We start from the raw sequence: 18642 nt of genomic DNA on the forward strand, positions 1-18642 counted from the left end.
CATTTTCACAGAATATTTCACAAGGAAGAACACAGAGCCCTTGTACATGAGAAGCTTCTATATACGTCCACTGCTTATACCAATTCTGTAATTTGGTGTAGACTAATTATTTCAAGAAGGCTCCTGGTCTGACATTCTACAGATCAGCATGATAATTCTTAATGGTTTAGTTAGTAGAAGTCTATAAGCGGTCAGCTACTTGACCACTTCTGGGGAGTAAGAATCATTTTGAGGCAATCAGACACGGACGTTCTGCAGAAAATCATGAAGTTGGTAGTCCTTGACACAAGTAAGATAAAATAATATTGGCAGGGGAATCAGTAATGTGTGGATTTATTAGTAAAGGTATATTTAGAAGCAAAACTCAAACGATAATAGAAATATGCTGAATAAATTGCTGCTCCCAAGTGGTGTGAAAGACAGGAGTAATTCTGATCAATCTTTGCAGCAATATTAAATTGTGCAAAGTATCTTTCACCTGAATGGCAGATACACAAAAGCTTATTTTTGGTTAAACACACACACACACACACACACACCCCTGCATATGAGCCTCAATAATCCAAACCACTGGCAAAAAACTATCTGCAAGAAAATGTTTATTTTTTGTAAACCCCACAGAAAAAAAGAATGCAGCCAAGACTGAGTATTTCAACAAAAGTAGTGCCCAAAAGGCAGCCCAAAAAGGAGAAAAAAGGGGAAAAAGGAAAAAAAAGGGGGGAACCTCAACACAAAGTCAGTGACAATATTCCATGTTCTGCACAAAGATGAAAACCTATGACATTTCTGAGTAACACTTTCATGGTGACAATTACACGAGATGATTCAAAAATGCAAAATGACAGCAACATGCACGCTTGGCTAAAGCTAGTAGTTTTATCTAAAAAAAAATCTCTGATTAAAATGATGGATCTTTAATACTCCTATTTTGACTTGCTTGTCCTACTTAATTTTTTTTAAACGAGGCATATCTGCCAATTATTATGAAACTTTTAAAAATGTTTTTTAAAGAAGAACATTGTCCTTCCAGAGTCCACTGCATCTTTGTGCAAAATCATAAACTGTTTTGATTTTATAATTTTGCGAATTACTAATACGGTTTTTGTATCCCTGTTCCCATTTTGACTCTCCCACCCGAGCCCAAACCTTAAACACTTCAAAAGTCGCCAGTGCAACACACTTTTCTACCAATGTACAATATACATTTCAACTTAAATCTCTGTGCAATTTTAATGAGTTTCTATTTAAAAACTGTTTTTTAAAAAAAACCACACACACAAATCCTTGGCACAGTTGCTGAGATTGTCAGCCTCACTGAAATTAAGTTGTCAAAACACAAAATGATGTAAAGCGAAATCGCAGTTGACTTTTTTTTAAAAAGAAAGAACCAGAACTGTGGCTTTGATGAGCCAGCTTGACAGTCTCTTGTATACAGTACATTGCACAACTCCGCCTTCCCTAGAACTCTCCCTGTCACTACTGAGACCTCTACAGCACATCCTACAATCAAGTCAAGTTACAGAACACTGTTGATTTTTGTACCAAAAAAGACCACAATAACACAGAGATGTAACCTTGGGGTTGCAGTGGGCATCCAATTCTGCAGCAGACTCTGTAAAATGAACTCGGGTGTCTTAAGCTAGATGACAGCAAGGGGGGGGGGGGTAGGAGAAAACTGTTTGAACTACCAAGTTTCCTCTTGAAATGTCTTTTCCCAAGGCACTGTTGAACAAGACTGGTAGCAATTTTCAAAATGACTAACACACACCAATGGGAATCTAAACACTTCACACAACCAACATTACATTTTTGTTTCTCTGTTCTTTACTTCGTCCCTCTCTCAAAATGGATGCCCCCTTGAAAATGTTTGGTCCTTAGAGGGATAAGCGAATGGACATCTCACACATACCCTTTCCCGCCCCTTGTAATAATACACCAATGTAGCAAAGCTTTGTGTGATTCAACCCTTTCACAAAAACAGAAACAAAAGAGAATTTCCATCATTATTCCTTGCAACTCTCCATGTGCCATTTGGGCTTCATTATGTGTAAAGAAATGTGAGAGAAAAGGTTTAGAATCAAGCAAAGCTCAACGTTATATTTTTGTCCTTTCAAGAGGAAACCTTGCAAGAGTGTTTGTTTTTAAAGAGGCAGAATTTGCTACAAGAAAACTAATATTTGTGATCTTTTCCCCCTTGATGCATTGGCCAAGAAAAAAATTGTAAAGTTCTGTGAGGTTTTCTAAAAATTTAGACAAAAAACTGATGGGCAGTTCTAGCCAAACCTTGATGTTGGGGTTCTCTCCCCCCACTTCCTTCTCTTTATTTATTTTTCTTAAACAATAAATCAGTACAGTCTCACACAATACAAATTTCATCTTGACTGCAAGAAATTTTTCTGTGTGATGCCTTCTGCATGACAAACCAGACACTGACATTTACTTCTTCAGGGGCTGATAAACTGAGGCATTGGGATCAAGTCCAGAAGGGCTGGTCTCCACAAATTTGGAAGAATAATGGGGGGAAACCGGACTCAGCGTGCTGGTGGCCGGAGTGTACGTTATGCTTGGCATTACTGCCATAACTTCTGCTATCTTCTGTTTTAGGTCCTTGATTTCCTGATCTTTTTGAATGATTTGCCCTGCAAAAGGAAGGGAGGGAACATGTTATTAACCAGCATCGCAGAACAGATTAGCCTTATTGTCTGAAATGTTTCGGTGGCAGAACCTGAGGGCAGAAGAGGTCCCCACTGTGAATCAATGAAAAACATAATCTTAAAAGAATCCATAATTAAATAATTCTGCAACATTTCATTTTTAAAAAGCACCAAGTTCTTATCCATCATCCCAGTCTTTCCAGCCCAAGAAAGAGCATTCCTCCTGCAAAAAGGAAGGAGTGATAGAGCACTTGGTTTAGTGATAAAGCATATCTGTCACAAAGTCAAAAAAATCTCAGATAAGAAGCACTGGGAAAGATTCTTCTTTACCTGGTGCCCTACAGCAATGAGTTATATATATATAAAGCCTGATTCTTAGTGCCAACATTTTGTCCTTCCCTCTTTGAATGCAGAAGGACTAGACAATCTCCCCCCAGCCAACAGAAGCTGACAAATCAGAGAATGGATCTAGAATGTCTGAAAGAACAGCCCTCTATTTTCCCCACCCCGCTTTGGCTACAAACTGGCCTTGAGTGTGATCCTGTAATCACTGCTTTTGAAAAACCCAGTTTCATTTTTACCGGTTTACACTGAATTTGTGCATGGAGACTGCATATCATCAATGCTCAAGACACACACACACACCCCCACCGCCCATTCCCTTCCAAGGTGATGGACGACCCATCTAACAAAATCTTTGTTGGTGACAAAATAAACCTTCCCACGGTAGCATAAGCAACAAACATGCTGGTTTAGGAAGACATGTCACACAGCTCCATTTTGTTCTCAGAGGGGCTTAGTGGAACACACAGAGAACTCAGCACGAGCATGCAACCATTTCTCATTTTATTTCCATTGATTTGCAAAAGCATCATTCAAAAATCCCAAGGGGGTTTCTACCACAGTTTTCCATACAATTTAAATTTTATGCTTCAACTCGCACATTTTTAAAAGCTGGAAATTCCATTATTGCCCAATTAAAATGCGGTTGTTTTCACAGATCTGTGCAAATCCACTTAAAGTCTGAAGAAAAGTGATACAACAGCCTATACAAATGAGCGTTTTAACTTTCACCCCAGATACTCGATGGCTGTACCAAGATGCATGAAATTAGCAAAAGTTTAATATGGAAAAAAGGAAATCTCCAGCTTTTTTTTAGAGGACTGAACAATATACTGGCGTCAAAATAACAACTTTGTTCACTTGTTTTGATTATATAGAACACAGGAAAACACGATTTGTGCAAAACTGCCTTGATTGAACTGGAAATTAACAGCTTTCCTTGAACACAGCTGTTTTGTCAGGGAACAAGGCTCTTTAGTTAAGTTTGTGCACCCTCTACTGACTGAACTGGCAGCTTACAGCTCATAAAAACCAGAACTGAGCAATACAAATATTTCCACATCTTCCTTCAAAGAGGATGCCCTTTTCATAGCAATTTGGGGAGGGGAAGCTTAAAAAGTAACAGAAATGTGAAGGGACAGCCTGTGTATTATTGTGCAGCAGTGAATCCATCACAGAAAAATGAGGAAATGGGATGTTCCTTCCACACATGCTGATTAAACTGGGCAAGAAAGGTCAGCTCGCTTCTTTCCCCCCACTCTTGGTAAAATTATCAGTGTAGCCCAATCAAATTGGCTAGATCATGCTGTGACATCACCACCTCCCTATGGGATGCCTAACTGGCTGGATTCACTTTGGAAGCGCAGACAAATATGGTGCCAAAATGCAAGGGGCGGGGGAGGCTCATATTGCCTTGGGCAGCAGCAAAAGTAGTACTCATTGAGCTCCCCCCCTTCCCCTCCAAGTCCACACATGCCACTCAAATATTTAAGGATAAAAATTTAATACAGTCTAATTGCAGCTTCTACCTATTTCGTTTTTATAGAAGTTTGCCCTAGTGGGTCATCTCCCTAAAATTAAAAAAGAAATCAGCTTGTACCCAACCATCTGCAGACTCCTGGCACTCTTTCATTCCCACCCCCGGACCACTACAGTTCACTGAGAACCCTGAAACCTTCTTCCTGGGTGTGTCAATGGTCTCTGAGGAAGAGAACTGGGGGCTAAGTGAGGATTTGCAGCGGGTGGGTGAGGGAACTGGTGGAAGTTACCGTCCCCTCTTCAAACACATGCAGGCACGTAAGTCTTTGGAAATTCGCAATTCTGGTGACAGCTAGAGACATTTTACACTATTCAATCAGTTATCTATTTATGAGTTTTGTCTTCCTTCGCCCTCCAGCATTTATCTTTCCTTGACAGAATATACAAAATTTAAAATTCTAGCTGCGTCTAAACTGTTAATTTCCCACCATTACATTTCCACAGTGTTTGCACTTAGGAGTTGCACTCAACAATCCAATTGAACAATTCAAACTCTATGTTTACCTCACAGCTGTGAGCAAGTGTCCTGAGTCACATGCAGCTCCTGTGCTTGAAATGGAGGATGCTGTATTTGACTAGAACTGTCTGGCCAACTTGGTACTGTTCAAGTGGACCAAAGGCAATTAACTATCAAATCTCTGCACCAGCCATCTGTATTCGTTCTCTCTACCCAGACTCCACAGAGAATCTCAGTTATTGTTAGATACGCAAACAGTAGTTAACTTGATTTAACAGTGCAGTGCCACTGAGTCAACCAAGGGCTCTACTGCGGCAAACAGCTGCTACTGAAACTTTCTTAAAATGAGGTGGGAGTTTGGGGCCTTCAGGAATTTCAGGCGAGGGTAGAAGGCTAGGGAAGTTTCTCAGGGGAATACAAGATATCCTATAGAGCACTGTCAGCTTTAATAAAAATTCTAAATGAAGTTGGAGGTTCTTCCTCAAGTGATGCATCAAAGGGAAGACAAAAAAGTTTGGTTATTACAGGCCAGACTTCTTACAGAAAGGGAAGGAGGTGCCCCCCCCCCCTCCTTGTATGGGTAATTTTACATGAGAACTGTCGTATGCTTTAGTGGAGTTGTGCTGGCCTTCCCCTAACCACTGGAGCAAGATCTGATGTGTAGCTGGAAGGGAAAAATTGCCAGTTATGAACGGTCCCCTCAAAATGTACGCATGGAAACAATTTCCATTTGCACATTGTGAATCTTTGTCCAGCCACATGTTGCAAAATATACTCTCCTCAATTTACACCACTGTGCCCATTCGGGTTAGAAAAATCCAAATTACCTTGGGCGATCTCAAGTTGCATCTCCTAATGCAGAGAACAGGTCCAACTTGATCCTTGTCTCCGCGCTCAAACTGTTTTCTAAGTGCTGTGTCTTATCTTGCATGGCTGAAAGTGCAGACATTAACACCTCTGTATCCTTTTCGTTCTCTTTGTATTTTCGCAGTTCCTTTGAGAGAAATTGAAGCAAGATTATTACAAACTGGGTCTTGATTCTGAGACATGATCAACTTGTTCTGTCTCTGGTGTTCTCAATAATTACTTGAGAGAATCTGAGGCATGCTGGGTTTTTAAGATAACTTGGTTATATTGTCAGAAATAATCAGTCAAATATGCTCCATCCACATCTAAAAAATAACTTACTTAAGATCTGCCAGAGCAGCAGCTTAGAATATACCATATTCAGGTGTAATTATAGCCTCTTTCACCCACTCTCCTATTCACAGGAATGGAAGAAATTGTCAAGGCATTCTTATCATGAAATGTTTTACACTATTATCCACGCCAGGAACACTTAAACCTCTGATTTGTTTTAGTGTTCATGAGGTCAATCAGAGTCTGAAGTGCATTAAGTCTGCTAGGTCCGGTAAGATGACCTCGTCAAATTCCTTGTTCACACACAGGAGGACTTACATCTGGAGATAATCCCGAGATGACCCATTTATGAATTTCAAAAGGACCGTTATGCACAGGTGTGTTACAGGAAGCTCATCTATCAACTCTGTAAATGTCAAGAAACAGCCAGTTTCCACGGTGTGAGATACTGTTGCCTATAAACTCCTATATGTAAAAAAACCCAGTCTCCATAGGAATGCAATATAAATCCACAAGCAAATTATACTAATGCAACATTACAGTGTGCACAAAGGCAATCAAAATCACTCTGTGAGATATTCCATAGAGATGCCAGTTCATCCTAAATTGATAGGTTAGCCTTTTTGTCTGTGGTGTAAAAATTGGTAGTGTGGGTAGGTAGCACCAATGGTCAACTGGATACAAGAACTAGTCCTTGCTGCTGAAGATAACTGTTTAATCATTACTACACTTAATAAAGTAGGTGGCTTCAGCCAGAAGTAAGCTCAGACTACCCACAGACAAGGTAGAAAGAAAATATGCAGAAAAGAGGATATAAATCGACTGAAAGAAAAATAACCCCATCTCCCCAAATGGACTGAGGACTGTTAAGTCAAGTCAACCTTTATTACAGTCACAGACCAGCGTAAGGTAAATAAAGTAAAGGATAAAACATATTAAAGTGTAAAAAAATTAAAATGGTATATACGTATCAAAAGGAAACTAAAAGCAAAACCTACTGGCAAGAGGACATTGGGGATACAAAAGGCATGAGAATATAAAAGAATAAAAGCATGAATACTAAAAGAGAATAAAAACTTTACAGACTATAAAAGAGGGATAAACCTATTAAACAATAACAGTGGTGGTTTGACGGCTACGGCTATCAAATCAAATAAATGAACATGGCCCATGAGGCAGGGAGTGCTGCTGATAGTTAAAGGAAAAACAAACAGAGAGATGTGAGGAAAATTAGCCTACTCAAGACTGAAAGTATACAGAAATGTGGAGAGGTTGATTTCATTTGATTTCTTCATCACCCTTCCCTAAAAGGCTCAGAGCGATTTACAACCTCGGGTTAAAACAATACACATCACAATAAATACTTTAAAACTTCTTCTCTATAACACATTTAAATCGACCGGAAATTACTTAAAACTATCAGAGCTATTAGAGGGTAAATGCCTAAATCGCTCCCTCTTATCACCAGATTGTTTAGTTTAGGTCAACCCCTGCAAAAGGATCAGCAAAACAAGGGGGGGGGGGGGAAGAAGAGGAAAAAAGAATTTTTTAAAAGAAAATACAAAAAAGAAAGGGAAGCGGGGAAGAAGAAAAAGGGAGGGAAAATGGGGAGAGGGAGGGAGGAAGGAGGGGGCATTGATGTATTGCCGTACTTTCCTCAACCATATGCCTGCTCAAACTGCTCCTGCGGAATTGCCTTAAAACCTGCATGGCCCTGGTCTCTCAGGGCAGAGCGTTCCAATAGGCAGGGGCCAGAGCTGAAAAGACCCTGAAAAGGTTGATATGAGTGGGTGTATGGGGTCTTTTAAATGGGGTCATGAGGCCTTCACCATGGCAGCTGCAAGGGGCACAGGAGCACCATCCAGTCTTACCCATTCCTGTGCTGATGCTACTCCACCTTTCCTTTTGCTCCCTTTGTAATGCTACAGTGCTGCTCAGCTGAGAGAAAACCTTCTAAAGGGATAGAGGGTAGTGGCAGTGGCTAGCGGTTAGCTACCCAGTGCCATTTTGCCCCACCCCTTGCACTCTGAGGATTCCCCTTCAAACTGGAAAAAAACAGGCATTTTTTTTTTCTCCTGCTGAAAAAAAGAAAGTCCTGGAAACTCCACGAGCTGTACTTGGCAAAAAATACAACTTCATGCGTATGCTCCCTTTGATCCAGACGTTCCCTGTTTTCTGTCTGGGAGGGGGGCAGGCGGGGAAATCCCTGTGTGGAAGCCGCCTGAAAGAATTCTGATTAGGGGAAAAATTCCCAACAATTCATCACAGACTCCCCACTCCTACCTTGTAATCTCTGATTTCCTAATAAATGGAAGAAAGGATTTTCTAACTCTCTCTCCTCTCAAGCTAAATGTCTGTGTTTGCTTAATTATTTTACTAGTCTATTTACTCACCAAACCAGTAAAATGTTTAAGGCTAAGGGTGGTGCCCTTTTTACTTTTGATCCAACTATTTTCACCTTGAAAACTTGAATAACTTGAGAAATCCAAAATGCCCTATTAAAAAGTCTATAAACATGCATGTCAAACTTTTATTGATGGTGAATCTAATAGGTACTCTATCTCTCCTATGGCCTGCCTAACTAATTTTGAACTACCTAGATGGGGAGAGCTTTTCTCTGGCTCGGTGCCAGACCCTCCCTTCAGCTGTACTGGAAGGCCGATACAGGAAGATTCCTTATTGGAAGTGAAAAGGTCCCTGTGGATTCGGGCACATAGAAAAAATAGAACTGACAGTATTATAAAAATATATGTAGTCATTTTATTTCACTTCTGCTTTGACCGCTGCAGCCAGCCAATCGTGGGACCTACGTAATGCTGCTTCGGTTCTTCTATCTAATGGGTCCTTTATATTACTCTCTCCCTCCTTAGCTACTAGGGCTCCTGAGTGCAGGACTGCCACTGGGGCATCAATAGCTGGAACCTTCAACATAGTATGGAATTGTTGAGGTAAAAGATAGGTCTTTTTATAGGCTGGTGGAAGCCCTTTCGCAGCGTAGTGCAGGGTAAAGGAACCTCGCGTTTTCTCTCAGATGTTCAGGGTCCACACTCCATCCTGTTCGCCATCCCAGCCCCTGCCAGCATGGCCAATTGGCCATGCTGACTGGGGCTGATGGGAATTGTAGTTCCTGAACATCTGGAGAGCCGCAGGTTCCCTACCCCTGGGCTAGTGGGATTAAGCCATTCTCTTTGTATGCGTTTTAAGAAGTACTCTGGTACCGGAAAGAATTTTTGTCCTTCAGCATCTTGGGGAAAATGATCAGCTTTTCCCTTTGGAAACCCCTTAATAGTTTTGGCAGAGGTGTTGGTTTTATCCTGTGAGGGAGGTTCCTCCGCATCTGCCTGGTCATGGAGTTCCAGCGCCGAGATAGTTTTATTTATTAACAGCTGGATGTCTTCTTGCTTAAAAAACTGGGGAGAGTGGTCAACTTTCTTCTTCCTCCTCCTCCCCTTCTAGATCCTCCTCCTCTTCCTCCTGCAAGGCGAGGGGGTCGCGACATCTCGCTACAGCAGCTTCTCCTGAGAGGCTGGGTTGTGCTCTGGGGGGTTGCACTAACGGTCTGCTGGGCATGGCTCTTTGTTCCCTTGCATCCAGTACCTTTTCAATCTCAGCCCTGAGCAATTGCGCAAAAGCTGCTGGCGGCGCGTTTTGCCAGACCAATATATCATTGGGGGCGGGGTTGTCTTCGTCCGCGTCGCTCCCCTCCCCACTGTTTCCCTGGGGCCCCTGTACTTGCCCTGGATGAGAAGTCGCCTCTTCCGCCGCCTCCGCGGTGGGATTAGCCAGTGGGGGGACACAGCACTCCAATTCCCTAATAGGGTAGGAGGAACTGGTCGGGGAGCCGCCGGTCCCGGCTGTGCCCTGGGAAGGCGCTGAGCTCCCAGGCAGCACTTTCGCTTTCTCCTTCTTAGACGCCGGAGGAGCCTCCGCGCGTCCTGCTGCCTCGTCCTTTCTTCGTGTCTTTGCCGGTTTCTCCGGCTGAAGCTCCGCGGGGGCTTGTTTGCGCCCCCCTTTCTTTGCTCTGGTTTCCTCCGCGGCTGATCTAGCGAACTCCTGGCGTGGCGGGGTAAAGGAGCCCGACGCCATGTTGGTTTGCAAAAAGGCGGGAAATTAAGGCTTTTTACCCTGCGGCCGTTTTTTGTTTTCTCCTTCCCAGTCTAACTAGGCGGGGAGAGTTGTGAAGTACTGCTCCGAGCCCGGAGCAAGCCACTTCGCCTGAAAATCACTCACACTGAGAGCCCTCCCAAGAGCCTCACACACACACATGCACTCCCTGCTAGGCAGGAAAAAATACTGATCGAAAATGGCCTCGGAGCTCCAGACGGGAAGTGACACGGCTAATTTATGACGACTTCCTGCCTCCTTGCTATTGGTGGAGAAGACACCCATCTAAGATGTCCCCCACCTACAGTAGAAAGGAGACTGTTTCTCAAAGAAAAATTAGCTGCCAGGTTATGGAAGCAGGCTCATTCATTACCTGAACTTTCATTTCTAGATCTCGTATCTGATCTTCTTTCAGCTTTATGTCAATTGTTAACTTCTTGCACTCTGTCTCCAGGTCTCTGATGCGATTCCGTAAAGTTTCAGTGCATTCTCCTCTGCCCAGACAAACAAAACAAAACACACACTCAGAATGAAGGAACTTTTCAGCATGTTAAGTAATACAAACTGTGCAAGACCAAAAAATGGGGCAAAATGGGTGCAATCAGGTCTGTTGTTTTTACAAACAATTCAGCAACAGGCAAAGACAACAACTGCTGGCTTACACCTTCCTCGTGAGACACAAAACTCTCAGACACCTTTTGGCTGCAGGCACCAAATGTCAGATCCAGATCACTGGGAATCAGCAACAATCCTCCCCAGAAGAAGGGAGGAATACTTCTGTGTGCTTTTGTTTTTTATATCTTTCTAGTGAGTTTGTACTCTCTGTCTCCCACCTCAGTACTTGCGTGAATAATCAGGAAGGAAACTGAACTAGCACACTTGTGGTGGTTTAGTCACCCAGCATTATGTCACACAACTCAACAATGGCCAAAAATGTATTGTTGAAGGCTTTCATGGATGGAATCAACTGGCTATTGTGGGTTTTCCAAGCTGTGTGGCTGTGGCGCCAGACCACTCCAACACAACTCATAAAAACCACAACAGCAAATGGCCTCTGCACCAGACATTTTCATATTCAAGTACTAGCGGGGGCCGGCCATGCGTTGCTGTGGCTTATTGTGGTGAAATGGGAAAGGAACAGTAGCAGCAAATCAACTGCAGAGGCCAGCAGTATGTGCTCATGGAAACGCGCAGGCTGATACTGTGCGATGTCATTGATGTGTGCGAACCACATCCTCCCTCACTTATCTTCCCTTGCATTGCACCCCTCCCCCTCCCTTCCCTTTGCTAGAGTGGGTGGGTCATATCCTGATGCTGGGCCCCCTCCTTCCCCTCGCATGCCACCCCTCACTATCTCCCCTCCCTAACTTCTGTTCCCTTGCATGGCTCTCCCTCGGTCCCTTCCCTCTCCCACCCTCTCTTCCTTTGCATGCCAACCCTCCCACTCCCTCCCTTTTGCCTCCCTCTGCTGGGGTGGATGGATCATATCCAGATGCTGGACCCGCTCCCTCCCCTCCCTTGCATGCCTCCCCCTCCCCCTCCGTCCCTTCCCTCTCCCTCCGCTGAATGTGTATGAGAGTAGGTGTGTTGTGCGGCAGTAGTGGGTGAGGCACAGAGAGTGAAAGGTACCTGTGTATAGGGAGGAACCCCACCTGACGTCTCAAACGGCAACATGTGTATGTGTTTCACGTCCACGTGAGTTATTGCCTATGTACTGTTTTCACTGCTCATATCTGGCCATCTGAGCGAACATTCTAAGGGCACGAACATTCTAAGGGTGACAGTTACACACAGGCAGCTTCATGGCCTGGTGCGCCAGGAAAAAGATGTTTTACCTGGCTCAGGTGTGTTGTCTGACAGCGGGAGGTACGTGAGAACACAGTCGGGGGAATGAGTAAGTGTCTGTGAAATTTTCAGAGCGTTTGGGCCAGCAGGTGCGGGGTTATTCTCGAAGCAACAAACGCATGGTTCCATTTTTATATATATAGATAGATGTGATGGAATCCTGTCACTAATGTGACCATGGAAAACAACAGGGATCTAAACATTCAGTAGAAATAGTCTTCTTGGATTATGCAAATTCAAGGAACGGAGAAGGGAGTGGTTTGAAACATTAGAAAACTTGCATTCCGGAGAAAAGGAACAAGCTTTCCCCCTCATATCATATTAGGAAGATTTAAAAAAACACCAAGTGGGGTGGAATAAAAAAACTGCAATCTCCAGTGTGGAATCCCAAAAAACAAACTAGCACTTCGCTAGTTTAAACTAGCATTCTCTGAGATGGAGAAAAACAAGGAAACTAAGTACCTAGTAGCAGCAGCAAAAGCAACAGCCCGGGCAGCAGTGGCTTCTTCCAACTTCTTCCTTTTTTTTTCTTCCATCAACTGTTTTTCTACAAAGGTTCGTGCCTCTTGCTCTGCTTTCAGCTTTTTTTCCAACTGGCCAATGGTCTGCTTGTCTTTTTGTTTCATCTGCACAGCGTTGTGTAGTCTTGTGAGGTGGGGGTTGGGGGTGGGGGGAAGAAAAGAGATGTACATTATTGGTGGTGCAGCTACCATCTTCAGCATTAAAAGAATGCCCTTCTGGGCATAAGGAGACAGGTCTCCAAATCTGAGTATAACAAGAGAAAAGCAGAGAAAGCCCTGTTAAAAACAGGAGACTCTGCAAAAAGTTTCTACAGAAGCTAAATAACAGCAGTCTTGTACAATATAGCTGATTCCTCTGAGCAAAGGCAACCCCTTCCCCCAAAGAATTTAAAGCATTAACGGTATTGGGTTATTTAATACATTTCCACTTTGACCCAGACAGACAACATCTGCGGAATTATCTCCCTCCCCTTTCTCTGGGGCCTGCTCTTTTGAGGTTCAGGTGCCAGAAGAAGACATGTTTATTTCCACAGGCCCCTGGAGATCATTAACATTATTTTGTCCTGTCATTATGGCCAATTAGCTCCTGCTTTGTTATCTACCTGCTACTGTTGACACTTTAATACAGTACACCACTGCCTTTTGTGAGATCTGTTCCTAAGATCACAGTGAACAGCAAAATCTGCAAACACTGCTCCAAAAACACGAAGATTCCTGCAAATTTCAACAATTTATAGATTATGATCATGACACGGTGGGGGAGGGGCTTCAGATTTACAGACTGCAAGTAAGTAAAAATGTGAATAACAAATCCACGAATGGCAAGGGTGTACTATATTGCTGTTATGGTTTGTTGTTTTTATTATACTTTGTGGTACTCTAAGCTGGAGCTGTAAGGAGAACAATAAACTTTTGAAAAAAACCCCAATAACAAGCAAGTTAAAAATCCAACCTATTTACATCGAGGCTGAACTAAAGATAATGGCAAAAACGTTTCATAAAAGTCTTTGCCATGTGTTGAACAGAAAGATTCTTTTTTGGAAATTGTGCAGCAGTTTGCTACTGTTAAGAGTGACCCCGATTGGCTTAATTCTCATCAACTGAAACAAGAAGGCCTTGAAAGAGATTTTTGTCCGCTGGATTGTGCCCCAACATTTTAAAAATCCAAACCTATGAAATATAAGGTAAAGTTCTGAAAAACAGCTTATGAATATAGACAGACAGAGAGGGCCTACCACCTTTTTGGGCAGCAAGGTTCAACTTACTTATTCTGAAGCAGCTCATTTTCTTGTCGGAGCTGTCCGATTTCAGATCGAATCCCCCGCTCTGTGCTAGTCAGAGAACCAATCTGACTACGCAGCTCTTGCTCAATTTGCCTGCTTGCCTGAAGGTCAGCCTTTAACTTCTTAATATCTTGCTCCAACCTAGGACAAAACAGTTTGTTCTTAAACAAATTCAATCACCTACAAAAGGTTCAAGGGTCAGCTTTGAGCTTTTTTCAGTTTCCTTCTTTCATCTTCTCCTCCAACTCACCATTTATCCCATCTTTCCACTGGCATCTTATCTTGTGTAGCTATTGGTGGTCAAATGTCACATGAATATAGTACATCTGCATCTTTAAATGCTGATCTGTGCACAGGTCAGGGAATGCAATTTAAAATACAAAAAGGATGCTGAACCGTCTACCTGGCCAGTTATTTTCTCCTCTGTGGTCCTTTCCCAACTGTGCTCATGTATGGTCCTAGAACTTAACTGGATGGAGTGTTGATAGAGAGTTACCTCAGTGGACAGCCTGTATGTCTGTCTAGCAACTGTTATAACCGTCTGCCATCTCATGTCCACACACCTCTCCAGTGCTTTAACATAGTGCCTCCTACCAAATCCGCCTCACATACAACTGGGACTGAACCAGTCCAAGACACAGTCCTGTTGCTGTTATGTGTAATTTGGCCCTCATGGAGGACAAGAAAAGGGTTACCAATGACATGTGCAAGTACATTTTGAGGCAGGTAGTTGATATTTGAAAACTGAAAGATCCTTTTTATATCCTGAGATTGTCTGCAATAAAACTGAAGCACAGGGAGTTTCAAGCTTAAGAAGCTCCACATTCCAATTCTGAGCACTGGAATCCTCATACTACTTTTAAGTGAAACGTTTTGGCAAGTTTTTGCTTGGATATTACAGAAGTATGCTCCCCACCCCCACCCCCACCCCCCAGGAGAAATGAAATGTGGGAAGGCAAGGCAGAAAGAGAAAGTGCTAGATGTTCAAGAAAATGAATAGCTGATTATGCAGGGAACGCTTACCTTAAAGCTGCTCTCTGAGCATTGGGCTTTCAGAGGGCTCTCCTCGCATTTCTCTGTTTACAAGTGAGAGGTAGCTCAGTGCTTGCCCTGCAGCTACTCACTGAAGTAACCTGCCCATTAACAGCCTTAAAGGCACAGATCTCTCTGACATTCTCTTCCTCTTCCCCTCCCTTCACGCACAGTGGGAGGCGGGCTGGGGGAAAGCCCTGTCTATCCCAGGTTCTGTTGGGGAGCACTGTGCTGTTGAAGTCAAACTACTTTGACAGGGAAGGTGGCCTGGGTGATTTGGAGAGAAGGGAAAGAGCCTTGCGGGGGTGGGGGGAGGAGGCTTCCCTCTTACAGGAGCGCACAGCCTCTTCCCCTTATGTGTGATTCTTCACCTCCCAGCTTTCCCTGCTCCTTTCCAGGAAGTCCTGCCAAAGATATTTGTAATCTGAGAATTAAAAGGGCTGCTGGTACTGGGTCTTGGTGGTGGGGACACCTTTTCACAATAATAGTCAGTGGCAGTCAGGCTCTGGCAAAATGGAGCTGTCAGTCACCTAAAACCAGGTGGGATTTTCTTTATTTTGGCAGAATGGAGGGAAATTATGTTTGAAGTCAGCACAGTAATTGCTGGCAAAGGGGGTGACAGTAGTGGTGGTAGAGAATGATCAGAGAGTAGGTCTGAACAATCGAGAGAGAGGCGGGCAGGCACAGCCTTGTCAGCTGCTGCTAATGTTAGAGGTGACTACTGTTGGGGGTGTGTGTGTGTGCTTTTGGAAGGAGAGGAGGGATCCACCACTCCACAACATACATACACCCTCCCCACCGGCTGGCAGTACTGGAAGATCCCAGCAGACACCATGCCAGGGACGGGGAGTACCTGTGGTGGAAGCTGAGAGCACCTCCATCTCTCCCCTTTCTCCTTCCCCACACCCTCCTTCCCTTCCTCCAGTGCACGAGAGAGTGAAGATGTCTTGTGGTGTTTGATGTATTGATACAAGCATTTAGAGAAGTGGGAAGGAGATGGCAACAGGGAGGAGGGCAATGGGAAAGCGTGCAAAGCAGAGTGAGGAAGTTGGCGGGGGAGACTAGGCAGTCTAGCTGTGGGTGGAGAGAAGAGGTCCAGGGCAAAGCTGTGCTCATTGTAGAATCTGCCCACTCTGGTTGTGAAGCAAAAATTAAATTAAATTCATGCTAGAAGTGGTCTCACTTGCCACGGGGAGAATAAAAGTGAAAGCGGGGCTTGAGGAAATATGTCTGTTCAAGAAATCTTGCAGCGACACACATTTGCCCCCATTGCGCAACAGATGCCTTGTACATAATTGGTCAACGCTTACTTCTCCTACAAAGTTCACTATCACACTTTTAAGTCTTGATTTAAATGCCCATTTCTCCTTAGTCTTACAAATGTAATATCTGAACATGACACCATTTATTTAAAATCTATATTCCACATTTCTTCTGGTACAGCAACTTAAATCACATACCAGGTAGGCACTGAAGCCAAGGAGGGAAGACTAGGAGAGGAGACCACTGGGACAGAAATATCAAAAAGAAAATAAGTACATCTTAACTTGCACCAACTTAACAAAGACCAACACAGAAGTCCTGATCCAGAGATCCTCATACAGAGAAAGAGGTTGTGCTCCCCTGCTGGGTCCATAATGGACCCTCTGACAAACTGGAAAGGGACTGAATCCTCCACTCCCACAAGTCCTTTCAATCCACACCACTGATCTTAGTTACACATATACTTGCTTCGGGAGCACCGTAAGCATATCTACTGGATGCTGGATGTGAGATTGTTACCCACACAGCACCTCATCCAGCAGGACACACCTGATTCTGTACATCCATCTGGCTTGCTCGATTTGGACTGTTTTAACTGTGTTTGGATAAAGAAACAGCAACACAAAAGTCTACCTATCAATACTGTACATAAAAAAAAGAAAAGAAATTAAGACCACTTAATATGGTAAACAGAGAAACTTGCTTCAAAAAGCTGTTCAATCTCTTTCATAAAGGCCAACCAAATTAACAAAACACAAGCTTTGGAGTTCTCCAGATCTCTTTAGCAGGCTGTATGTTAAACACAGAGAGAGAGAGGGGGGAAAGCAAAGGAGTGGAGGTGGGGGAGATATTTCAGGCCATAACATGAAAGCCACTGTCTGCATCTTGAACAGACTGCTCAGCTGGATTCAGTGCATGTAGCAGGCTGCAGCAAGTATCAGGTTTCATCCATGGCCTCCTCAGACAAAGGAGAACCCAGTTGCAAACCTAAAAATCAACTGTTGATCAAATACTGAAGTATGTTGCAGATCCAAGTGCGGCTCTCTGTCACACACACTCAGTAAGAGATAAACACACAGCAATTTAGAAGGTTTAATTTTAATCTTTCCTGACCAGCAACCATCTGCTGTGTGTCATATTTAGAAGTAAAATGTCATTTTGCATAGGAACATCTAACCTTTCACTGAAATGCAACAGAAAGTAGAACATAAACAAGGCGAGGCATATAAAACTAGCTAGACTCTTTTTGCAAACCAAGACGTTAATCTTGTATTACCCGAAGTATGTAACCATTATAGCAAATAAACAGTGCGACAATAAATCCTGATTTCTATATTAATGATATTCTTTTTTATCATGGTCTACAAAACCACATGTCTCCTCTTCCATGCTGGTGCAACTAGAATGCAGGAGGACTGGTCTGCTTGTAATTTGGCCACCAGCCTGGGAAGAAGGGGAAACGGAGGAAATACATATAAAAATGCTCCCTACCATGCAAATTGAAATGCATCCTCCAAGAATCCCTGTCCTACCCCTGCCTGAGAGCAGAAGTTGGGGCACTTGCAGTTCTGGGGCAAAGTGAACAGATCTATGCTGGGTTTTCCCCATATATCAAACATCTTGCCCAGATAGCATCATTCATGATTGGAGAATTCCTCCCTGCTTAGAGCATCTGCGAGGATATTGTCCTTCCCGCAATATGAATAGATGACAGGGACACCCCGTGTTCTATGGCCCACAACCAGAGATGGGTGGCCTCCTTTCAGAGGCAAATAGAACTTGTTCCCCCTGGTTCAAGATATATTTCATCATGGTATTGTCCATAACCACCTGGTTGCTCTTTCCAGAAACCATCCCTGCAAAAGAGATAAGAGCTAGTCTCACTGCTCACGCTTCCAGCATGTTAATATGCAACTGAGACTCAGAGGGTGACTGAAAACCCTGCACAAAATTGTCCCCCACAATGTACTCCCCAACCATAGAGTGAGCCATCCGTGAATAACTGCAAATCATAAACGGAATCCCTTCTGTACCAACTTTATGTGCTTTGTCCCGTTTTATGTCCCGTTTTAACACCTGCTCTATCCTGTATTTTGTTTTTTACTGATATGCCTAATAAAGGTCAATTGAAGTTAAAGTGGAATCCCTTGCAGTAAGTTAGAACCACCAATGCATCAATTGATCTCCTGGGACATGCTTTGCCAAGACCTGATCCACCATCCGCTTCCAGAATGGTGAACTTAATCACATGGAAATTGATCACAGTAGAGATAGGATAATGCCCTGATGATACTAACATGACCCTGGCATCTAGGACACTTTTGATATCTAGAATATGCAGTGCCACATGGAAAGCTTTTATTCATTGGTGCAATTAGAAGAAAGTACAAAGCCTTCAACCAGACTTGAAAGCAGTGCTAGAGTTCCTCCAAGAATGGCTAGGTGTTCACACTTAAAAGCAT

The 18642-nt window shown here is 43.4% G+C and overlaps 1 protein-coding gene across 1 annotated transcript in view; it reads right to left on the reverse strand.

Moving 5' to 3' along the window:
* Positions 1 to 582: 582 nt before the first annotated feature.
* The window catches only part of MACO1 (macoilin 1), an 82867-nt gene continuing 64807 nt past the window's right edge, over positions 583 to 18642 (reverse strand). Inside the window, 6 exon segments of the mRNA XM_048500564.1 lie at positions 583 to 2639; positions 5820 to 5839; positions 5841 to 5986; positions 10610 to 10730; positions 12544 to 12726; positions 13868 to 14026. Coding sequence (XP_048356521.1) covers positions 2437 to 2639; positions 5820 to 5839; positions 5841 to 5986; positions 10610 to 10730; positions 12544 to 12726; positions 13868 to 14026 — 832 coding nt within the window. The 3' untranslated portion in view covers positions 583 to 2436.

The sequence above is a fragment of the Sphaerodactylus townsendi genome, linkage group LG06, assembly GCF_021028975.2.
Source record: "Sphaerodactylus townsendi isolate TG3544 linkage group LG06, MPM_Stown_v2.3, whole genome shotgun sequence".
Lineage (NCBI taxonomy): Eukaryota > Metazoa > Chordata > Lepidosauria > Squamata > Sphaerodactylidae > Sphaerodactylus > Sphaerodactylus townsendi.